At 36.8% G+C, this 20,919-nt stretch overlaps 1 protein-coding gene across 1 annotated transcript; it reads left to right on the top strand.

Annotated features, from left to right (window-relative positions):
• The first annotated feature begins 13,726 nt into the window (after positions 1-13,726).
• LOC102137392 (olfactory receptor 51I2-like) lies at positions 13,727-14,596 on the top strand. Its single transcript, XM_015435383.3, has one exon. The coding sequence runs from the start codon at positions 13,727-13,729 to the stop codon at positions 14,594-14,596; it is 870 nt and encodes a 289-aa protein (XP_015290869.3).
• The last annotated feature ends 6,323 nt before the right edge of the window (positions 14,597-20,919 follow it).

The raw sequence follows: 20,919 nt of genomic DNA, 5'->3' as shown, positions 1-20,919 counted from the left end.
ATAACTGCAGTTGCCTGTTGTACTAAAGAACACTAACTTTATTTTTTATTTCTCCATTCTAACTTTATTTTTTACCCATAACCAAACCTTCTCTATATTCCCCTTTCAGATTCTGGTAACCATCATTCTACTCTCTATCTCCATGAGTTCAATTTTTTTTTAAATCTCCCATATATGAGTAAGAACATGTGATATTCCTGATTCTGTGCAAGGCCTAGTTCACTTAAACAATGTCCTCTACTTCCATCTATGTTGTTTCAAGTGACAGGATTTCATTATTTCTTATGGCTGAATAATATTTCATTATGTATATGCACCACATTTTATTTATTCATTCATGTGTCGATGGACCCTTAGGTTGATTCTATACCTTGGCTATTGTGAATACTGCTGCAATAAACATGAAAATGTAGATATATCTTTGATAGACTGATTTCTTTTCTTTTGGATATGTACCCAACAGTAGGATCACTGGATTAAATAGTAGTTCTATTTTTAGCTTTTTGAGGAACCTCCATACTGTTCTCCATTGTGGCTATACAGATTTATGCTCCCATTTAGAGTGTATGGGGTTTCTTTATCCACATCCTCACCAACACTCATTATAGTCTGTCTTTTTTTTTTTTTTTCACCTTTTATTTTAGATTCAGCGGGTCATGTGCAGGTTTGTTACCTGGGCAAACTGCATGTTGCTGAGGTTTGATGTATGAATGATTTCATTGCCCAGGTAGTGAGTGTAGTACCTGATGGGTGGTTTTTCACCTTTGCTTCTCTTCCGCCCTCCCCCTCTGGTTATCCTCATTGCCTACTGTTCCCATCTTCATGTCCTGTCCATGTGTACTCAATGTTTAGCTTTCACTTACAAGTAAGAACATGTAGTAGTTGGTTTTCTGTTCCTGTATGGTTTTTTTTTTTTTTTTTTTTTTTTTTTTTTTTTTTGAGACGGAGTCTTGCTCTGTCGCCCAGGCTGGAGTGCAGTGGCCGGATCTCAGCTCACTGCAAGCTCCGCCTCCTGGGTTTACGCCATTCTCTTGCCTCAGCCTCCCGAGTAGCTGGGACTACAGGCGCCTGCCACCACGCCCGGCTAGTTTTTTTGTATTTTTTAGTAGAGACGGGGTTTCACCGTGTTAGCCAGGATGGTCTCGATCTCCTGACCTCGTGATTCGCCCGTCTCAGCCTCCCAAAGTGCCGGAATTACAGGCTTGAGCCACCTCCGCCCGGCCTCTGTTCCTGTGTTAATTGACTTAGGATAATGGCCTCCAGCTGCACCCATGTTGCTGCAGATGACATGATTTTACTGTTTTCTGTGGGTTCATAATATTCCATGGTGTATATGTACCATATTTTCTTTATCTAGTGCACTATTGATGGGCATATCTTTTCCACCATTGATGAGCATTGATGCCATATGTTTACTATTGTAAATACTGTTGGAACAAGCATAGGAGTTCATGTGTCTTTTTGGTAGAATGATTTATTTTCCTTTGAGCATATCACCCAGTAGTGGGATGGCTGGGTTGAATGGTATAGTTCTAAGTTCTTTGATAAATCTTCAAACCACTCACCAGAGTGGCTAAACTGATTAATATTCCTGCCAACAATGTATAAGAATTCTGTTTTCTCAGCAACCCCATCAACATTTGCTATTCTTTTTCATAGTGGGCATTCTGGAGGACTCAGGGCAAGATGGCCAACTAGATGCAACCAAGAAGTGCTGCATTCTGACTGGTGGGAGATGGCATCTCATTGTGGTTTGATTTGCATTTCTCTAATAATTAGTGATGTTGAGCATTTTTATGTGTACTTTTGGCCATTTGTATGTCTTTTTCAAGAAGTGTCTCTTCTTGTCCTTGGCCCATTTTGTAATGGGGTTATTTGCTTTTTGTCGTTGTTGAGTTGTCTAAGCTCCTTATAGATTCTGGATATTAGACCTTTGTTGTGTATATAGTTTGCTAGTATGTTCTCCCACTATGTACGTTATCTGTTGATAGTTTCTGTTGCTGTGCAGAAGCTCTTTAGTTTGATTTCCACTTGTCATTTTGTGATTTTGTTGCAATTGCTTTTGGGGACTTACTCATAAAGTCTTTGCCAAGGTTAATGTCCAGAATTGTATTTCCTAGGTTTTCTTTTAGGAGTTTAACAGTTTTGGGTTCTACATTTAAGTTCATAATGCATCTGGAGTTAGTTCTTGTATATGGTGAAATGTATGGGTCCAGTTTCATTCTTCTGCAATTTGCCTATCTTTTGAATAAAAGCCATTTTAACTGGGGTGAGATGATATCTCACTGTAGTTTTGATTTGCATTTCCATAATGATTAGTGATGTTGAGTATTTTTTAATACCTATTGGCCATTTGCATGTCTTCTTTTGAAAAACATTTATTCAGCTCTTTTGCCTACTTCAAATCAAATTATTTAGGTTTTGTTTGGGTTTTGTTTTGTTTTCTGCTGTTGAGTTAGTTGATCTTTTTTGTATATTCTGATTATTAATTCCTTATCAAATGGCTAGTTTGCAAATATTTTTTCCCATTCTGTGAGATATCTCTTCACTTTGTTGATTGTTTTCTTTGCTGTGCAGAAAACAATTTTTTGTTTGATGTGATTTATTTGTCTAGTTTTGCTTTGGTTGCCTATGCTTTTGTGGTCTTACTCAAGAAATCTTTGCCCACAAGAGTCCTGGAGAATTTCTCTGATGTTTCCTTCCAGTAATTTTATAGTTTTTGGTCTTTGATTTAAGTCTTTCATCCATATTTTAATATGGCGAGAGATAAGGGTCTAGTTTCATTATTTTGCATGTAAATACCAGTTTTCACAGCACTATGTTTTGAAGACACTGTTCTTTCCCCAATATATGTTCTTGGCACCTTTGTCAAAAATCAGTTGAGCGTAAATGAGTGGATTCATTCCTGGGTTATCTATCCTGCCATATTGGTTTATGTATCTGTCTTTATGCCAGTACCATATGGTTTTTGTTACTATGTCACTGTAGTATAATTTGAAATCAGATAATGTGATGTCCCTACCTATGTCCTTTTTGCTCAGGATTGCTTTGACTATTGTGAGTCTTTTGAGGTTCCATATAAATTTTAGAACGTTTTTCTCTCTTTCTGTTAAGAATACCATTAGAATTTTGATATTGCATTGCATCTGTAGACTCAATGAGGGGCCACACTTACACAATTTCCCCTGGTGCACACCCTCATGGGTCCTGTTTCTATGCTCTTTCCACCCCCGATGAACTGTGTTATCTGTAACATCAAGATGCAGAAGATCCATGAGGTCAGTTGACTCCCATAACAAAAACCAAAAAAGTTATTTTTGATTTTTACCTACAACATATTCAGCAGTTCTTTTTGAAGATAATTTATGCTTTGGGCAGAAAGTTGTCTATTTGCGGTACCAGATGTATTGTCTACCAAATGTATTGTCTTGCAAGTGGACAAGTGCCTTTGAACATAAAATCACAGTCCTCTGGATCTACACATAATGACACTGGGATGGATTGTCATGAGTAGTATGCCCTATCAAAGACCTTTCTTTCGGACATTGAATTTCTACATTTATATATCATGAACTTCATAAAGTGGACAATCCTTAACCTAAGGAGTAAATCACTCATCTCTGCCTCAGTTGCCAGCTTCTTCGGGTCTTGCATGCTCCAAATGATCTTTGAAAATAAGAATCTCTTGTTTCTTTATTCCCAGAAATGGTATTTCCACCTAAGGAATAATAATAAGTAATTCTTTCAAAACTACAGGCTGGGTTCTTTCTTCATGTGCAGTGCACACTAAATATGTCCCCAGCCTTCTTGTAATTCACAGCTATCATGCCCTGGTTCTATACCTGCTTCCTATTAATGCTCATCTGCCAAGTGTCTGCGCTTCAACACCATGTCTCATCTTTGATGATCTGATAAATTCGCCATTTAAGAGATGATTGTGAGTATCAACCCTTATAATTCCAAGACAATTCAGCAGATAAGTGAATTGTTGCTGGAGGGTTGTCTGTGGTTTACTTTTAGTGAAGTAAATGTCACATTGAGATAAAGAGTGATTTTATGCACTTATTTGATATTTTTAAAAAGAATTACCAATCATATATAAAAATAAAAATGTCAAGAATGATTTCATTTTGGCAAACTGTTTATTGATAGATGAATGACTCTACATCATTCCCATTTGGGGATGCAGGGAGTGAAGGCAGCACAAAAACTGAAGAAAAATAAAATAACAGACACTAAACTAAAAACTTTATAGTAAAGAAATCTAAAGGCATGATATGTGTTGCACATATGTAACAGTGATTTAAACTAGGTGCCGTAACTGTTAGGCACTCTGAGTCTATTTCTATCTTATATAACAAAAATATTCCAGTCCTGTTCCAGGTTCCATGCAGTATTATTTGGAGTAGAGAGATGAAACACACTTGTTCTCTGATCCAAGAAGTATCCTGATACAGTAAAAAAGGTAAACAAGCAAACAGACCATTACTACATCCTACATCTTACACATACATCGTGCAGTCCAATTATGAGAGGCAGGTCTTTGCTGCTCTCTCCCGAATATTACTTGGGATCATAGTCTTGAGAATGTAGGCCTTTTTAAACTATTATCTACTCCTACTGAATTGTGGCCTCTTTATATCAGCCATGGTATCTTAAGTGTGGAAAAAAGAAAAGATGAGCCTATATCTGATTGGTTTCAATATTCAGTGAGTCTTGAATCTTACAGTTCAAAGGTAATACCCCCTTTTCAACTCCTTCCTACACAGATTTTGGTCTCCAGACCCTATCAATTTTTTTAAATAATTTTTTAGATTTGCCTATCATGGGAATTGATCTAAGCCTTCCTTGAGTTCCCTCCATACCTTTCATTTGTAAATTAAATATGAAATAAAGGTGAGTTTCTGCTTACTTGTCAACTATCTCTTGTCCAAAACTTCATATTTTGTAATATACTACCTAATCACTTATGACTCAATTTCTACTCATTATTTAAAGAAGAAATTAATAGATTTCACACAACCAAGCAGTAGCACTATGCTTAAAAAACAGAAAGTATGGGCCAGGCGCAGTGGCTCACGCCTGTAATCCCAACACTTTGAGAGGTTGAGGTGGGCAGATCACTTGAGGTCAGGAGTTTGAGACCAGCCTGACTAACATGGAGAAACCCTGTCTCTACCAAAGAAATACAAAAATTAGCTGGGCGTGGTGGCACATACCTGTAATCCTAGCTACTCGGGAGACTGAGGTAGGAGAATCACTTGAACCTGGGAGGCGGAGGTTGTGGTGAGCTGAGATCACACCATTGCCCTCCAGCCTGGGCAACAAGTGAAACTCCATCTCAAAAAAAAAAAAAAAAATTATGCTTTTTCTGAATCTTATGTGCTCAACTAGTTTCTAAGAGATTAGTAATCTTTTAATATCTAGCAACGATTTTATGTGATAGTTGTATGTAATAACTGATATTTGAATAAATAAAATTTCTTACTACCAGAACTCAAACAAGGTTAAGAAAATCACCAAACATGAGGTGAACAAATGTTCTATGACTTTTCTGGTGCCATATATATTTCTTGAGTTGTGAAAACAAGAATGCATGTCACATTATCCATGAAAAAAAACTAAAAGAGTAATAGTTTATATGAATTTCAAACTGTCTTCATTATTAATGTTACTACATAAAAATGTGATCCAGCTATGAAAGCATAAAGAATTCTGCAAATCATCCTCCAAAATATAAAGAATAAAATGGGATAAAATTGTCAAAAGCAACCATCTCAGGAATCAAAAATTGAAAGTCAAACAACAAACTGAGAAGTATCTATTCCTGAGAAACTGTTAGAACATTTAGTAAGATCAGTGAGAGTCTGTGCCATCTTGTCAGGGCTCCTTCTACATCCCCAGCATTCAGGGTGGTTTGTGAGAACTATTGTTTTACTAGCATTGAGCTTGGGATTCTCCTTGGCTGAAAAAGCAAGTATGATTTAAGTGGAAGGTGAAAATCTGCATTAGCATTCTCAGTAAAAAGTAGCACAGTAAATGTTAAATGATAAATTAATGGGGAAAACGCACAGACCTGATTTTCTAAAACTATGGTCCATGTTGGGGTAAGTAGCACCCTAGGCTACATTTACAGAGAGATCCTGGAATTGGTAGAGCCAGAAAAAGCCTATTCCCCACACCTTCACATCTCGCCAGAAAATTATAAGCATGTGCAAGAGAGATGCAAGGAGGCCCAGCATAAAGTAAAAGTCAAGGCAGATTTGAGAGCTGGCTCATCTTTTAATGCAATCCCCACCCCACAAAGAAATGCATTGCCAAGGGGTAGAAACCTTACTGAGTCAAGGTGTTTGAGCACAACCTATGCCAACATAAATTGCTAACTACTAAAATATGCCAACACAAGGGTGACACCACAGAAAGACATGCTAAAAAATAAGAACTAAGGTAATCTGAGCAGAGACATTAGTACCAATATGTATTACAAGAGACACAATTTTTAACAAAATTTTAAGTTTAGACAAGTTATTTAAAAATATTAAATAATAGCACTCCAGGAAAAAATAATAAAATTCAGATGTGCTGCAACATATTACTTTAAATGACCAGTTTTCAGCAAAAATAATTACAAAACATGCCAAGAAATATGAATGTATTTAAGTCATGCTTAAGAAAAAAGTCAAAGGAAATTGATTTAAAGTGAGAACAGAATAATTTAATAATGTAAATTGCTACAATTACTTTATTTCAATGTGTAAATAATGCAATACAATAAATTGACAGTTTGGTTGTGATATTGGTTACCATTGTGAGAGTAAATTAAAATGATTTTAATTTACCTATTCTCTCTAAGACCCATGTGCCTCATTCAAAAATCAAATTAAATGGTAAATATAGTGGGAATTAAAGAAGAAAATGCACGTAAAACACATAACAACTTAATGGCAACTGCCAAATATTTCTAATTGCTTTTTTCACTTATATAAATAAGCATTGTTAAGTCTACAGAAGTAATAATGGCTCCCTCCAGCCAGGCCCCTCAAATGTGATGATTGGAAAGCAGCCAGATAAATAAAATAAATTAAAATGCCTTGCTATTATGAAATGTGTTTGCTTCCTCTCCTACCATGGTCTTTCACCCATGACATATTTATCCTTTCTTGATTCCCATTTACAAAACATATGTTCTAATTTGACAGTTTTTCCTGTTTACATAAAGAAGGTGGGCAGAGTCAGGACAGGACTATAAGCCATCTCTGGAACATAAGTGCTCGGCACATATAGACTGTCGTAAAAACTGAGATCACTTAATCCCTGTTAATTTCAGAGAAAATAGAAAGAAATTCTTCTGGGGTACAAGTTAAGGTAGTTATGGCACAGAAGCAGGAAATCTTATCTTTAAATATTATTAGAGAACTTGAATGTTGACCAAGTATTTGAATATTGACCAATTAGTATTTACTAATTTTGCCAAGAGATTTCCTCACCCCAATGTGGTTGCTTAGCCATCACTTTCTCCATATTTGGGAAACAAGGGATCACACATGACACACAGAGCTTGGAAAGCCTATGGGAAGTGTGGCTGATCTACATGCAACCAGCGTGCTTATGTCGGAAGAATCTCTGGGTATTTCCTGCGGCAACTGGACTGGGTCAGGGATCCTACTCATGAGCCTTTAGAGGACAAAGTGATCACAGGAACACTGTCAAATAATGAGTGTTTCTATGGTCAAGTTTATCATTATGTGAGAATTCAAAAGATGGGAGCAACTGAGCAGCTGAAAATGAAGGAATCACCCTGGCAACTCTGGACTGGAAAACCTCCCAGATCTATATATGGCAGATACTGCTTCAGGGCAGGCTGGGGAGATGATCATCTTTGGAGAATGTGGTTAAGACTACAATTCAGGCTGATGGCTGAGGGGCCACCAAGGTAGTGCCTGGTACAAAACAAAGTATCAATGGTGAGTCTCAGGGGCAAGAGCAAGAGGAAGAGGAGAGCCAGAGAAGGCCAAGGGCTGCTTTGTTAAGGTAACTGTTGCAATGATTTCTTTTGGAGTGGAATTCTGCTTGCAATGAAGTACAGTCAAATAACATTTTAAATATCTACTTTTTTTTGGAGTTCAGACACCATTCATATATTCACAACTAAAAAGTAAAGTTAGGAGAAGCAGACAGCAAAATCAGGTGTTTTGACTTCCAGTTCTGAGAGTGATTCAGGAAAGGTCAATGCAGAGGGTAACATGACATGGATTCTGAGCTAGAATAATGCAGTGAACAAGGATCCAGCTTCTTCTTGAGCCCATATACCAAAGAAAACATACCCGGGAGAAACATAGAAGCTTAGATTAAAATCACAGAGCAAAAAATTGATATTAAAAGTATGTCAAAACTGTATGTGGTAATATGATTGAGGTATAACCTTGAGTCACTAATATAAGAAAAAAAAAACAGCTCTAAGCAAAAGGTGTAAATTTAAAGAGTTTCTTAGGTTACACTTTACCAGATTCAGCACAACATAGTTTCTGCCTATGCCCATAGGACACAAGAATGTTCCTGACCAACAAGATTCAGCATATTAGAATGAGTAGGGAACAAGCATTAGGATATTAAGAAGGATCTATAAAAAATACATATCATACAAACATATGTGTGTATAGAAAAACAAAATGTGTGCATACACAAAGACATGAATACACACACATTCAATACACATGGGCTCATAGATTCATGGAAACTTGCAAACAAAATTCTACATAAAGGAGCATGGTTATGCATATACCTGTATATAGATACATGCATACACATGTGTTCATGTGTATATTTATATAAATTTACAAATGTGCACATGCACATGACATATGCTTACCCAGAAACACACACACACACACACACACACACAGACACACACACGTTCTGTATTTTCTCAGAATTTGACTTAGGATTCCCTAGAGAGTACTTCGGAGATCCTCTGGTTTTAGTCCAATTTTTCCTGCAGGCCCAGAAGCAGCATATCCTTCTAAGACTAATTTGCCTGTGTCTCCCAGAGGACTGGCAGCAAAATTGGAGGGACTGGTTCTGGAGTCATAGTAAATATGAAAACCAGTTGGCCCCTGCCTTCAGTTGGGGCACTGGAGAACAGGTCTGAGACAAACTAGATTGAAAGGTAGGTGATTAACTACATACATGAGTGGGAAAAAAAAAAAAACATCACAGAAGAGTTGACATCTGAGCTTGGTAAGATTCACAGAGGAGGGGTTGGGTTCACCCTTAGAAGCCCAGGCTTTGGAATCAGTGGGACAGAAAATCTGTTCGGGTAAACAAAACCTGCCTAGGGTTTTTGTTCTGAGTTGTAGCTCATTTCTAACATAGATTTTGTTTTCTTTTCCTTGTGTCATGAAAGCCCTTCTCCTTTGAGGCACAGACAAGTTGTGTGTGGCAGAAATTCTTATGGTAAAAGAGGAACACTTAAAACCTGGGGTAGGGAAGCTTCTTATTTGTCTTCAAATCCAATTCTTTTTCATCTAAACACTTGATTTTGTTTTTAAATGTCTTTCATTTTTAGGTCTGTTTACCCTCCACTTGTTTGCTTTTTGTAGCAAAGTCCTTGGCCCCTTCATCCCATGCAGGCAACTACATTACTTTGACCTGCTCACCCTCAAACCCAACTCTCCTGACGACCGACACGTCTCACTTCTTCCTCATTTCTCTCTTTCTGACCCAGTGTCACCTCCACCTTCACCTCTCATTTGCTATTACTGCTTCCCCTGTATGGGTTTTGCTCAGACTCTTTCTCTCCTAACCTTAACTTCAGTTTTGCCACAGAGTAGTTCTGTGACTTTGGTAAGTCACTTGAACTGCCAATTTCTGATGCTTCCAAGTTTTAAAATGGTGTGATTAGATCATTTTGAGAAGTTTGAGGATGAAAAAGATGACATATACAATGATAATATACTCAAGTCACCCTTTTGAAGTGCCTAATACATAGCACTAAATTAATACGTTCTATTTCCTCTTCTCCTTGCCTCCTTCCTGACCAAACACCAGTTTTAACCTCTCCTTATAATACTTCCAAGTCTAGTCTCACACCTCATTCATTAGCATTCATCCCTGACTTTCTACAATAACAACTCCTCATTTATAGTGAAGTAAAAATATATATATTATTTTTATGTCCTCAAAGAGGTCCTCATTCGATAAAGGAAGACAGTCTTATTTTCATCAAACTCCCAGCTTAGACTAACATCACTATATATAAGTGTTCACCTTCCTTCCTGTTACCTTCCTTCCCTTTCTCCCTTCTCATGTATTAACGCTCAGTGTTATGCTGAAAATATAGGCTCTAGGTCTTCTCTAGAAGAAAATCACATAAATAACTAAACTGCAATTGCTGAGGGAAGTTGCTATTGAAAGTGATTCACTACATGCATGGTTGAGGAAAGACATCACAAAAAAAAGTTAACATTTGAGCTGGATTTCATCAAATAAAGACGGTTGCATTTGCTTTAAAATGTAATTTTTAGTTGAACTGAATTCCACAGCACTAAGGAAAGAAAAAGAAAAATAACTATTAATAACAGCAATCAAGAAACAAACAACCAGAGAAGTAAACAAACAGAATAGCCAAGAAAATTAGGAAAGGAAAGATAATCCTGTGTTGGGATTTATAGAGTAGTCAAGTTAGAGAGTTAAATATCCTCAGCAACATTCCACAGGCATTAAGAAGTGTAATTCAAAGAAGATGTGCATATGAGAATTTTTCTTTCATCTTAAACAGTGGCATAGAACAAAAAATTACTGTTCTCCTTAATTCAAATTTATGGATTATGTTCAGATGACACTAACTTCTCCTCCACCAGACCATCCTGAAATGCCAGAAGATGCATATTTTAAAATCAGTTTTATTCACTTTTTATTGGTGTTCCTAAAATGAACATACCAGCAAACAGTCTATAAAGATGACAAGCCCAAGTTTAGGCTGGATTCCAGATACTTCTGCCTCTCCTTTATCCCTGTCATGAACAGGCATACTGTCTCTCAAATATTTTCTACTCCCTTTTACATGGCAGTTGATACTCAGTACTCTGACAGTTCTACACAGTTACTAATTTCTTATGCAAATGTTTTGTTTGTTGTTGTTTAATTCTCATAAAAAATAGTGAAACTTTTTAATACGTGTGAGAACCAGTGTCTTCTCTTCAGGAAACAGGGTCAAATTATTTCTTGGAGACATTCTAGATACTTGAAAGGTGTTAGTATCATAAGACTAGGTTAAGGATACAACACTGATATCATCAATCCAGAACATTTTAAACAATTAAGAAATTGCTTAATTTCAAAAAAAACTGAATGTTATCTACAAAGATGGAGAGAAAATGCCTAAATATTAAAAAACTTGTATACAAATTAAATGTTTGACTTATAGTGATATTATTAATACTATTATTTCAACTAACAATAAGTGCATAGAGTGAAAGTATTGTATGCTGACTGCTCCATATATATTAGTTTGTTTAAGCTTCAAGCATGCTTACAGGGCTAGATATTGTAACCCTGCTCTACAGATGGAGAAATCATGAGCTAGACACAAAGTGACTGAATCAGGGTTTCCCTGAGGCAGTATGATGTAATAGCCTGCAATGCTACTTCTTAAGCATACTGCTCTGAAATCTAAAACTTCAAGACATAAAATCTGGTAATGTATACCACTAAAATATTTACTAATATGCTGAATTGAGGCATGGGAGGATGGAGTTGGAAGAGAGGATGTACACCCAAAAATATTAATTAGAGAAGAGCAAGACCTGAAGTATTAGAGTGGTTCCAAGTTAAGGGACCCCTTTTATTAATCCCTCAGTGAGATGTCATGGGACCACCCTGAAGACTCAATGTCTCTCACAATAGACAATATTACTCTCTTGTAACTAGTGACTACTGTATAGCATATAAGGCTCTTATGTACATGCTTTTATATTCACTACCCTTAATTTTTATTATAGATATTATCATCCCCATTTTATATATTTAAAAGGTCAAGCTCCAATATTTAGTCCACTAGAAAGTAGAAATGGGGGATTTAATGCCAATTCTGTAGATTCCATTCTATCCCACAGCTTAATACCTTCAGCTTTTTCATCTCCAATAAGTTTTCCCCATGTCATGTGTTTTAATTGTTTCCAGCAAGGAGTTCGATGTTTCCTTCATATAGTAAGAGAGATATGATTTACTTTTCTCTATAATTTTTTTTTCTAACACAGAGATTTTGAATAACCTCCTGTCCTGAGGTGTGGAGGTTTCCTCACAGATACATCTTGATATACAGAGGTCTCTCCCTCTCTCGACAGGTATATTTATCTTGAGTGATGTAAAGAGATCCAGATTGCCTTCCCAGGTGGGGTTACAGAAGGCATCCACACTTCTGCTATCATAGATTAAAGTTATATGATGGATTAAGCTTTTGGGACCATCATGAACTTTTTAAGAAGTCATCATTTTTGCAGTTTTAGAAACATAGTCTGTAGGGTTCCATACTCCTGTCCATTATGCCACACACACAGTAAACATGGGTTAAGTATACTCCAATATGTGAATTGGAAATTTGAGAGGAATTTTCCAAAGGACAGAACATTGCTTTCCATTAACAAGAATTCCTGTGGGGGGAAAAAAAACTTCTTTCCATTAACCTTTGTTAACATAAACTCATTTCTACTCCTTCCCCTCCATGTGTAAAAACCAGTGTGATTATCTAAGGGGTTGTGAAATGAACATGGAGAACTGAGCCCTTTTTAGATATGTTTTATCTAGGTAAAACCTGATAATTCTATCCTCCAATGAAGAGAGGTATTTGATGTTGTTTGGAGTGGCAGGGATGGACATTTAGAGTCTTTATCTCTTGGGCAATTCTACACTAACTTTGAGGTAAAGTTACTCTTTAATTATTGTCCCTATCAGTCACTGAAAGTTCACCATGCTCTAATCGGGATGTGTAGAATGTCGGATAGATTACAGTTTTTTTATGCCAATATATTTCCAACCATGTCTTTTTTATTTACTTATTTATTTATTTTTATTTATTTTTGAGATAGGGTGTGGCCCTGTCACCCAGGCTGGAGTGCAGTGGCACCATCTCGGCTCATTGCAGCCTCCACCTCCCAGGCTCAAGATGTCCTCTGTCCTCAACCTCCTGAGTAGTTGGGACTACAGGCGTGGACCACCACACCTGGCTAGTTTTTGTATTTTTTGGAGAGACAGGGTTTTGCCATGTTGCCCAGGCTGGTCTCAAACTCCTGAGCTCAAGCTATCTGCCTGCTTCACGGCCTTCCAAAGTGTTGGGATTACAGGTGTGAACCAATGTGCCCCGCCTTATATTCTTTAAATTACTCAGCCCTATCTTTTACTAGAGAAATGGGAAACATTAACCATACATATGTACTTTGAAGTCATTATGGGAATTAGTTTAAATTGTGATAGTACAATTTGTTATCATATTATTTTATTTTAGTCATATACATATCTGTAAGTCATGTCTCCACACTCTCTTGTTGTATTGAAGACCAAATTGAACTAGTCATGGAATGGGAAAAGATAAATGACTTGGTTGATAGTACTAGGCAGATGAATTTACAGTCATTCTCAGTCAACAGTCTATTAATTTGATGTTTTTCACCACAGGTTATGTTTGTGTCATTTGCCTAAGCCAAAGTCCTCAGACTCCAGACACGAGAGAATGTTCAGCAGCAGTCAATTCACCCCAGAATATTTTCTGCTGACTGGTTTCCCTGGTCTGGAGGAACAGTATCCCTGGTTCATCTTTTTATTCTGTTCCATATATCTTGTGGCCCTCATGGGCAACAGCCTGATCCTGACTGTGATCAAGAAAAACATCTCTCTGCACCAGCCAATGTACTTGTTCCTAGCTATGCTGGCCTTTGCAGAGCTTGGTGTCTCTGCCTCTACACTGCCCACTGTGCTGGGCATCTTCCTTTTTAGTGCCAAAAAGATCTGCTTTGAAGCCTGCCTTTTGCAGATGTTCTCCATACATTTGTTTTCCATCATGGAGTCAGGAGTTCTGCTGGCCATGTCTGTGGACCGCTTTGTGGCCATCTACAACCCACTGCAGTACACTGCTATCCTGACCTTGCCCCGTATTGCTGGTACTGGTGCTACCCTTGGACTGAAGAGTGTGATGCTCATGTTCCCACTGCCCTTTCTCCTGAAGCGTCTGCTCTTCTGTGGCAACATCACCCTCTCTCACTCCTATTGTCTGCACTCAGATTTAATTCAGCTGCCCTGTGGGGCCACTCGTCCCAACAGCATTCTGGGGCTCTGTATCATCACTTCCACTTTTGGACTGGACTCACGGCTCCTCACAATCTCCTATGTGCTGATTCTCTACACGGTGCTGGGCATTACTTCTGGAGAGGGGCAGTGGAAAGCCCTCAACACATGTGTATCACACATCTGTGCAGTCCTTGTGTATTATGTGCCCATGATCAGTGTGGCTCTGGTACACTGCTTCCTGAAGCATACTGCACCTGCTGTTTGCCTCCTCCTGGCCAATGTCTACTTCTGGTACCACCTGTGCTCAACCCCATAATCTATAGTGTTAAGACCAAGCAGTTTCGCCAGAGGTTGATCCAACTCTTTCTTCAAAGAAAATAATAATGGAGTTAGGGTTGATGAGATGGTGTTCCTCAAGCCAATCAGTTTCATTACCAAAGGCAATCTAGGGAGGGAGAATGTGCTCGTCGCCTTGTCAACGTTAAAGAGCATTGAAAATGCTGCATATCAGGAGAATCGTCTGAGCCCGGGAGGTGGAGGTTGCCGTGAGTCAAGATCATGCCACTGCCCTCCAGCCTGGGCAACACAGCGAGAGTCTGTCTCAAAAAGATTTTTAAAATGCTGCATATTGATGAATGTGTGGGGAACACTTTCATAAGTTGCAATCTAAATTAGTCTTTTGTACATGTGCTATTTAGTCCAGAAATTCCAAATCTTAGCACTGCACTAGTTTCATACTCTAATGTTTGTTGATGGTCACAGAGACTCAAATGAGAATTTTCACTTCAGCAATATTTGAAATAGAGCTAAAAAAAAAACACAAAAAATTTAACAACTAGCAATTATTATATAAATAAGTAAATAAACTAGAATTTATCTGTACTATGGAATATGCTTTAGTGGTTTAAAAACGATACAGATTAATAGGTGTCCAAGGCTTAAATAGCAAATTATTGAATTATATTTATGTGACTTATATATGTATGTGTATAGAAATACCTACGACAATGATTTTTTGTAAGATTGTTTAAGCACATAAAAACTAATTTGTTTATGCATGCAAAAACAGACCAAAAATTAATAAAAATAAAGGTTCTTTGGGAGAATTCTTTGATGGTGAAGAGAAAAACAAAAGGAATTCTCATTAACCTGTATTTAAAACTTTTCAAAAATCATACATTCAATACTATCTTTTGTAATTAAAATTTTATATTTTATTATGTGTTTATATATGTGTGTTACAGATATTTATCTGTATGTTACAGATATATGTGTATGTTACAGATATACATACATATATGTGTGTATATCTATATATACATATATATCTGTAACACACACATATATGTAATACATACACATTTATATATGCACAATAAAATATAAAATTTTAATAACAGAAGGCTTTAATAGGTTTTCAGTATATATTGAAAACTTTGGAAAATTAGAAGAAAGCTAGGTATTGAGAGCAAAACCCTATACCTGAGAACATACACTGAGAATAAGCCCAGAGGGAAGAATTTTAGAAATTAGCAATTTATGTCTACAGGAATGCTGGCTTTGGGAAATAACACTAACTCCTCCTGCTAAGACCTTATGGAAAGAACTTATTGTAGATAGCCTTTGAGATAAAGAAGTGGAGGGCAGGGAAGATATGTTGTTCATAATAGATATCCTTAATCACTTGAGAATTTAAAATTTGAGGTTTCACAAATTGTACTGAATTGAATCCATTGTAACACAACAGACTGAATGTTAGTAGGATAAGATAGGAGGGGCACATTTTTTGAGAGCCTTGTTTTCCTTGGATTTGCAGGGGCCTGAATTTACAAGTGTCCCTGTCTCCCTCCTAGTAGTCTTCAATGTCTCTGAAGACTAGATTGTCCCTCCATCTCCATTCCATTATGCATTCTAACAATACTGTTTGCTTGTCTCATATCACATATGATATCTGTATTAAGATAATTATCTGCATACTGCCTTTTCTTGTCTTGTCTTGCCTTTTTTTCACTGCATACACCAATTGACCTCTATAGTGCCTAAATCAGTCTAGGTACTCAATAAATATTTGAGAAATGAAGAAATGAATTACTGAGTGTATAAATCCAGGCAGGCCTACTTCCCCAGACCCTTGTGTTTATTTCATAAAAGTCTAATATTAACCATTAACCTCTTCTATTGTGTCCATTAACCCCACTTGATGATACTGTGGGTATCCCTTATTCTTTCTCTCCCCTCTGTTTCTATGATGACTACAATTTTATTTTCATTCTCTGACTTCTTCTAGTTCACATTTTAAGGATATCCTCAAAACCTAAGAAGAGTCTCCTAGAAAATATTAAACTCTAAAGTTCTCAATAACACAGATTGTCTTAATACAAACCTCATCCTCAGGGTCAGTACCTGTGCTAGGGTTAAACATTCCCAGTGACAGATGGGAGACTTTTAGAAAAACATGTACACGTTTTAATGTTAACCATTATATAGAAAATCTATAGTAATAGTTTAGGTGTGGTATGAGTTGAAAGAGTACATTTGGAAAAAAGTTTGAAACTAGAAAGAGGATGTGCGAGGCTGTTGCCAAAGTTACAATGGTTTGAATATAATAATTTATACAATCTTTGTATCTCTATGAAGTGTATTGTTCACATTATAAAGGAAGTGGTAAGTCATGAAAATAGACTCGAATTCACATATCTATAACTTTAAATTCCTCACCCTAAAATGACTTGATACTTCCCTCAAAATTTAATAGAGACAAATTCAGACTGAAGATTTGAATATGGGTTCCCTTCTCCTTACAGAGTTTTATATTATTTTAACAAGTTTTTCATACATGTAGTTTCTTTTTCCTATGGGAATATCTCCCTGTTGCTCATAATTCTACTTCTTTCCTTCATAAACACATCAATTCTGCCTAGTAATCATCCTCTCTTCCATCTTCATCCCACCCACTAGTATCTCTCCGTAGGGGAGAGAATCTGATAACTGGTAACGCTCCAGCTCTTTTCTCTTTTTCTCAGGCTTATTGAAATTCAGGTTAGCATTTCATGATGTAAATGTGTTTTACCCTGCACAAAATAGGGAGCTTCTGAAAGGGATAGGAATAAAAACTTTGTCTGTCTTTCCCTTCTGTAACCTACAATCTATTTGTACCATCCCCTATCTTATAGATGTAATTTTAATCAGTGGCTCATAACCCAAATGATAACTTCATGCCTCTAATTTGTCTCAAATATCTGTTTATATGACTGTCTTGCAAAAATGGCTTTACCTCAATAAATTTGTGAGATCTCACCTGAGATATTCACGCAGGTGGATGTCCCAGTTGGAAGACAGCATGTCTGGATCTCCAGGCCTGTACACCATAATTTTCTTCACTTCACCTGGAGTGACCATGCCTATATAAATTCACATGCCTCATCCTGAATATTTTGCCATTCAGTGAGATTAAGGTTTTTCTCCCCACCTATTTACTGTGCCAGATAACTTTCTGTTTATCATACTGAGATCAGTATTGATTTTTTTTTCTAGGTATTCTCTAGTTTCTCTTTCCCGCATGGGTTTAATTAATCTGATAGCCATTTTAGTGGATCACTTCTGGATATTTTATAACCCACTCTTTTGCAAAAACATCCCAACATTCCCTTGAATTGTTAAATAGACATTGCCTTTGGGACTCAGGGATTTGATGCTGATGTTCCTACTTACCTTAATGACAAGTATTTATATCCACTTCTGCAGTAGTATCTGTTACATAATCTTTATTATCACCTTCACCTACAGGCTGGACTCAGTGCTCACTGTGGTCCCTGCATACTCATTTTTTGCATGATGCTAGACATTGTGCCTATAGTAAAATGAAAAAAGGCCCTCCAAATGTTTGTTTATGCTCTTGTACTTAGTGTCGACAATCATTCTCTTCCAGTTGCACTAACTACATTGAACAGCCTGTGCAGTCTCTGCACTTCTGAAGACTGTTATTTCCAATGCCTTCTTCTCTTTTCCTACCTGCAATCAATTCAATACCTAGAGCATAAAAATGCAAGAGAGACGAAAGAGGATTTGTGCTCATTGCCTTTCCATAAAAGTATTAAAAAACATCAGATTAGCAAGGGCCTTTGGACTATAGACTTCTGAATCACTCTGAGCTACATTGATGCCAGCATCAGGTATTCAAGCCATTGCATGGTTTTATGCTGTTACTGCTAAGCTATAAGCCATATTGAATGGAGAATGAGTGAAAGGAAGAAGGTTCTCCCTCACACGAAAAAAAAGCAAATGAAGATATTAAAACAAAAGAGAAGGTGGAATGGAATAAAAATCTGAGCTAAGATTTTTCCAGGTAGAGAGAGCAGCATCCTTGACGTTAAACCCTTCAGAAACAAATCAAGTATCTCTGGAGAAGTTGTTTGTCATGTTCCCATGAGGCTTTATGACACTATATATATATATAATTGGGTTTCCCGGGTCAACCTAGGCTAATAGCTAATAATCCTAGGTTAAACCCTTTCTCCTTTAAATATTCTACCTTACTCCACAAATTAGATGAATCCACAATGTTAATGTAGATTAATGGTCAACAAAAGGAGATGTGGATTGTTTTTTACTACTGCATCAAGCTGTACTTGGGTTCTGTTTGTAATCAAAATTATTGTTTTTTAATACATTCCATCTATGAGTCAGGTCACTTCATGATTCTAATCTGAATCTGATATAATATAACATATAATTTATTTAAAACTGAAATTACACTAGACTCTTTGCCTATTTGCAATTTAACGTTTTATTTTATTTTAAGTTCCAGTGTATATCTGCAGGATGTGCAGGTTTGTCACATAGGTAAATGTGTGCCGTGGTTTTTTGCTGTACCTTTCAATCATCTAGGTATTAAATTCAGTATGTATTAGCTATATTTCCTGATGGTCTCCCTCACCTGACCCCCACCCCGACAGGCCCCAGTGTGTGTTGTTCCCATCCCTGTGTCCATGTGTCTCATTGTTCAGCTCCCACTTCTAAGTGAGAACATACGGTGTTTGCTTTTCAGTTCTTGGGTTAGTTTGTGGAGGATAATGGCTTCCATCTCCATTCATGTCCCTGCGAAGCACATTATCTCCTTCTATTTTATGGCCTCATAGTATTCCGTGGTGAATACGTGCCACATTTTCCTTATCTAGTCTATGCCATTAATGGGCATTTGGGTTAATTCCACATCTTTGCTATTATAAATAGTGCTGCAATGAACATACGCATGCATGTATCTTTATAATAGAATGATTTATATTCCTTTGGGTATATACCCAGTAGTCAGATTGCTGGGTCAAATGGTATTTCTAGTTCTAGGTCTTTGAGGAATCACTGCACTGTCTTCCACAATGGTTGAACTAATTTACATTCCCACCAACACTGTAAAAGTTTTCTTATTTCTCCACAGCCTTGCCAGCATCTTTTGTTTCTTGGCTTTCTAATAATCGTCATTCTAACTGGTGTGAGATATTATCTCATTGTGGTTTTGATTTGCATTTCTCTAATGATCAGTGATGATGGGCTTTATTTCATTTGTTGGCTGCAAAAAAAAAAAAAAGTCTTCTTTTGAGAATTATCTGTTCATGTCCTTTGCCCACTTTTTAATGGGGTTGTTATTTTTCTTGTAAATTTGTTTAAATTCCTTGTAGACTCTGGATATTAGACCTTTGTTAGATGGAGAGATTGCAAAATTTTTTACCATTCTGTAAATTGTCTGTTCACACTGATGATAGTTTCTATTGCTGTGCAGAAGCTCTTCAGTTTAGTTAGATCCCATTTGTCAATTTTAGCCTTTATTGCAATTGCTTTTGATGTTTTCATCATGAAATCTTTGCCTATGCCTATGTCCCAAATTATATTGCCTAGCTATTCTTCTAGAGTTTTTATAGTTTTGGGTTTTACATTGAAGTCTTTAATTCATTTTGGACTAATTTTTGTATAAGGGGTAAGGAAGAGATCCGGTTTCAATTTTCTGCATATGGCTAGCCAGTTCTCTCAGCATCATTTATTAAATAGGGAATCCTTTCCCTATTGGTTGTTTTTGTCAGATTTGTCAAAGATCAGATGGTTGTAGATATGCCGTCTTAATTCTTAGCTCTCTATTCTGTTCCACTGTTCTATGTGTCTGTTTTTGTAACAGTACCATGCTGTTTTGGTGGCCTTATAGTATAGTTTGAAGTTGGGTAGAGTGATGCGTTCAGCTTTGTTCTTTTTGCTTAGGGTTGTCTTGGCTATACAGGCTCCAAAATGGTTCCACACAAATTTTAATAGTTTTTTTTTTTTTCTAATTCTGTGATGAATGTCAATGGTAGTTTAATGTGAATGCATTGAATTTCTCAATCACTTTGGGCAGAATGGCATTTTCATGATATTAATTCTTTCTATCCATGACCATGGAAGTTTGTAAATTTGTTTTTGTCCTCTCTGATTTCATTGAGCAGTGGTTTGTAGTTCTTGAAGACGTCCTTCACTTCTCTTATTAGCTGTATTCCTAGGTATTTTATTATCTTTGTAGCAATTGTGAATGAAAGTTCATTCATAATTTGGCTCTCTGCTTGTCTCTTGTTGGTGTATAGGAATGCTTCTGATTTTTGCACATTGATTTTGTGTCCT

The sequence above is a fragment of the Macaca fascicularis genome, chromosome 14, assembly GCF_037993035.2.
Source record: "Macaca fascicularis isolate 582-1 chromosome 14, T2T-MFA8v1.1".
In the NCBI taxonomy this organism is placed as follows: Eukaryota; Metazoa; Chordata; class Mammalia; order Primates; family Cercopithecidae; genus Macaca; species Macaca fascicularis.
The sequence above is the reverse complement of the archived record's forward strand: the minus strand, read 5'-3'. Positions and strand labels throughout refer to the sequence as shown.

Coding starts and splice junctions, on each gene's coding strand:
- LOC102137392 (XM_015435383.3), top strand. CDS start 13,727: ATGTTCAGCAGCAGTCAATTCACCCCAGAATATTTTCTGCTGACTGGT.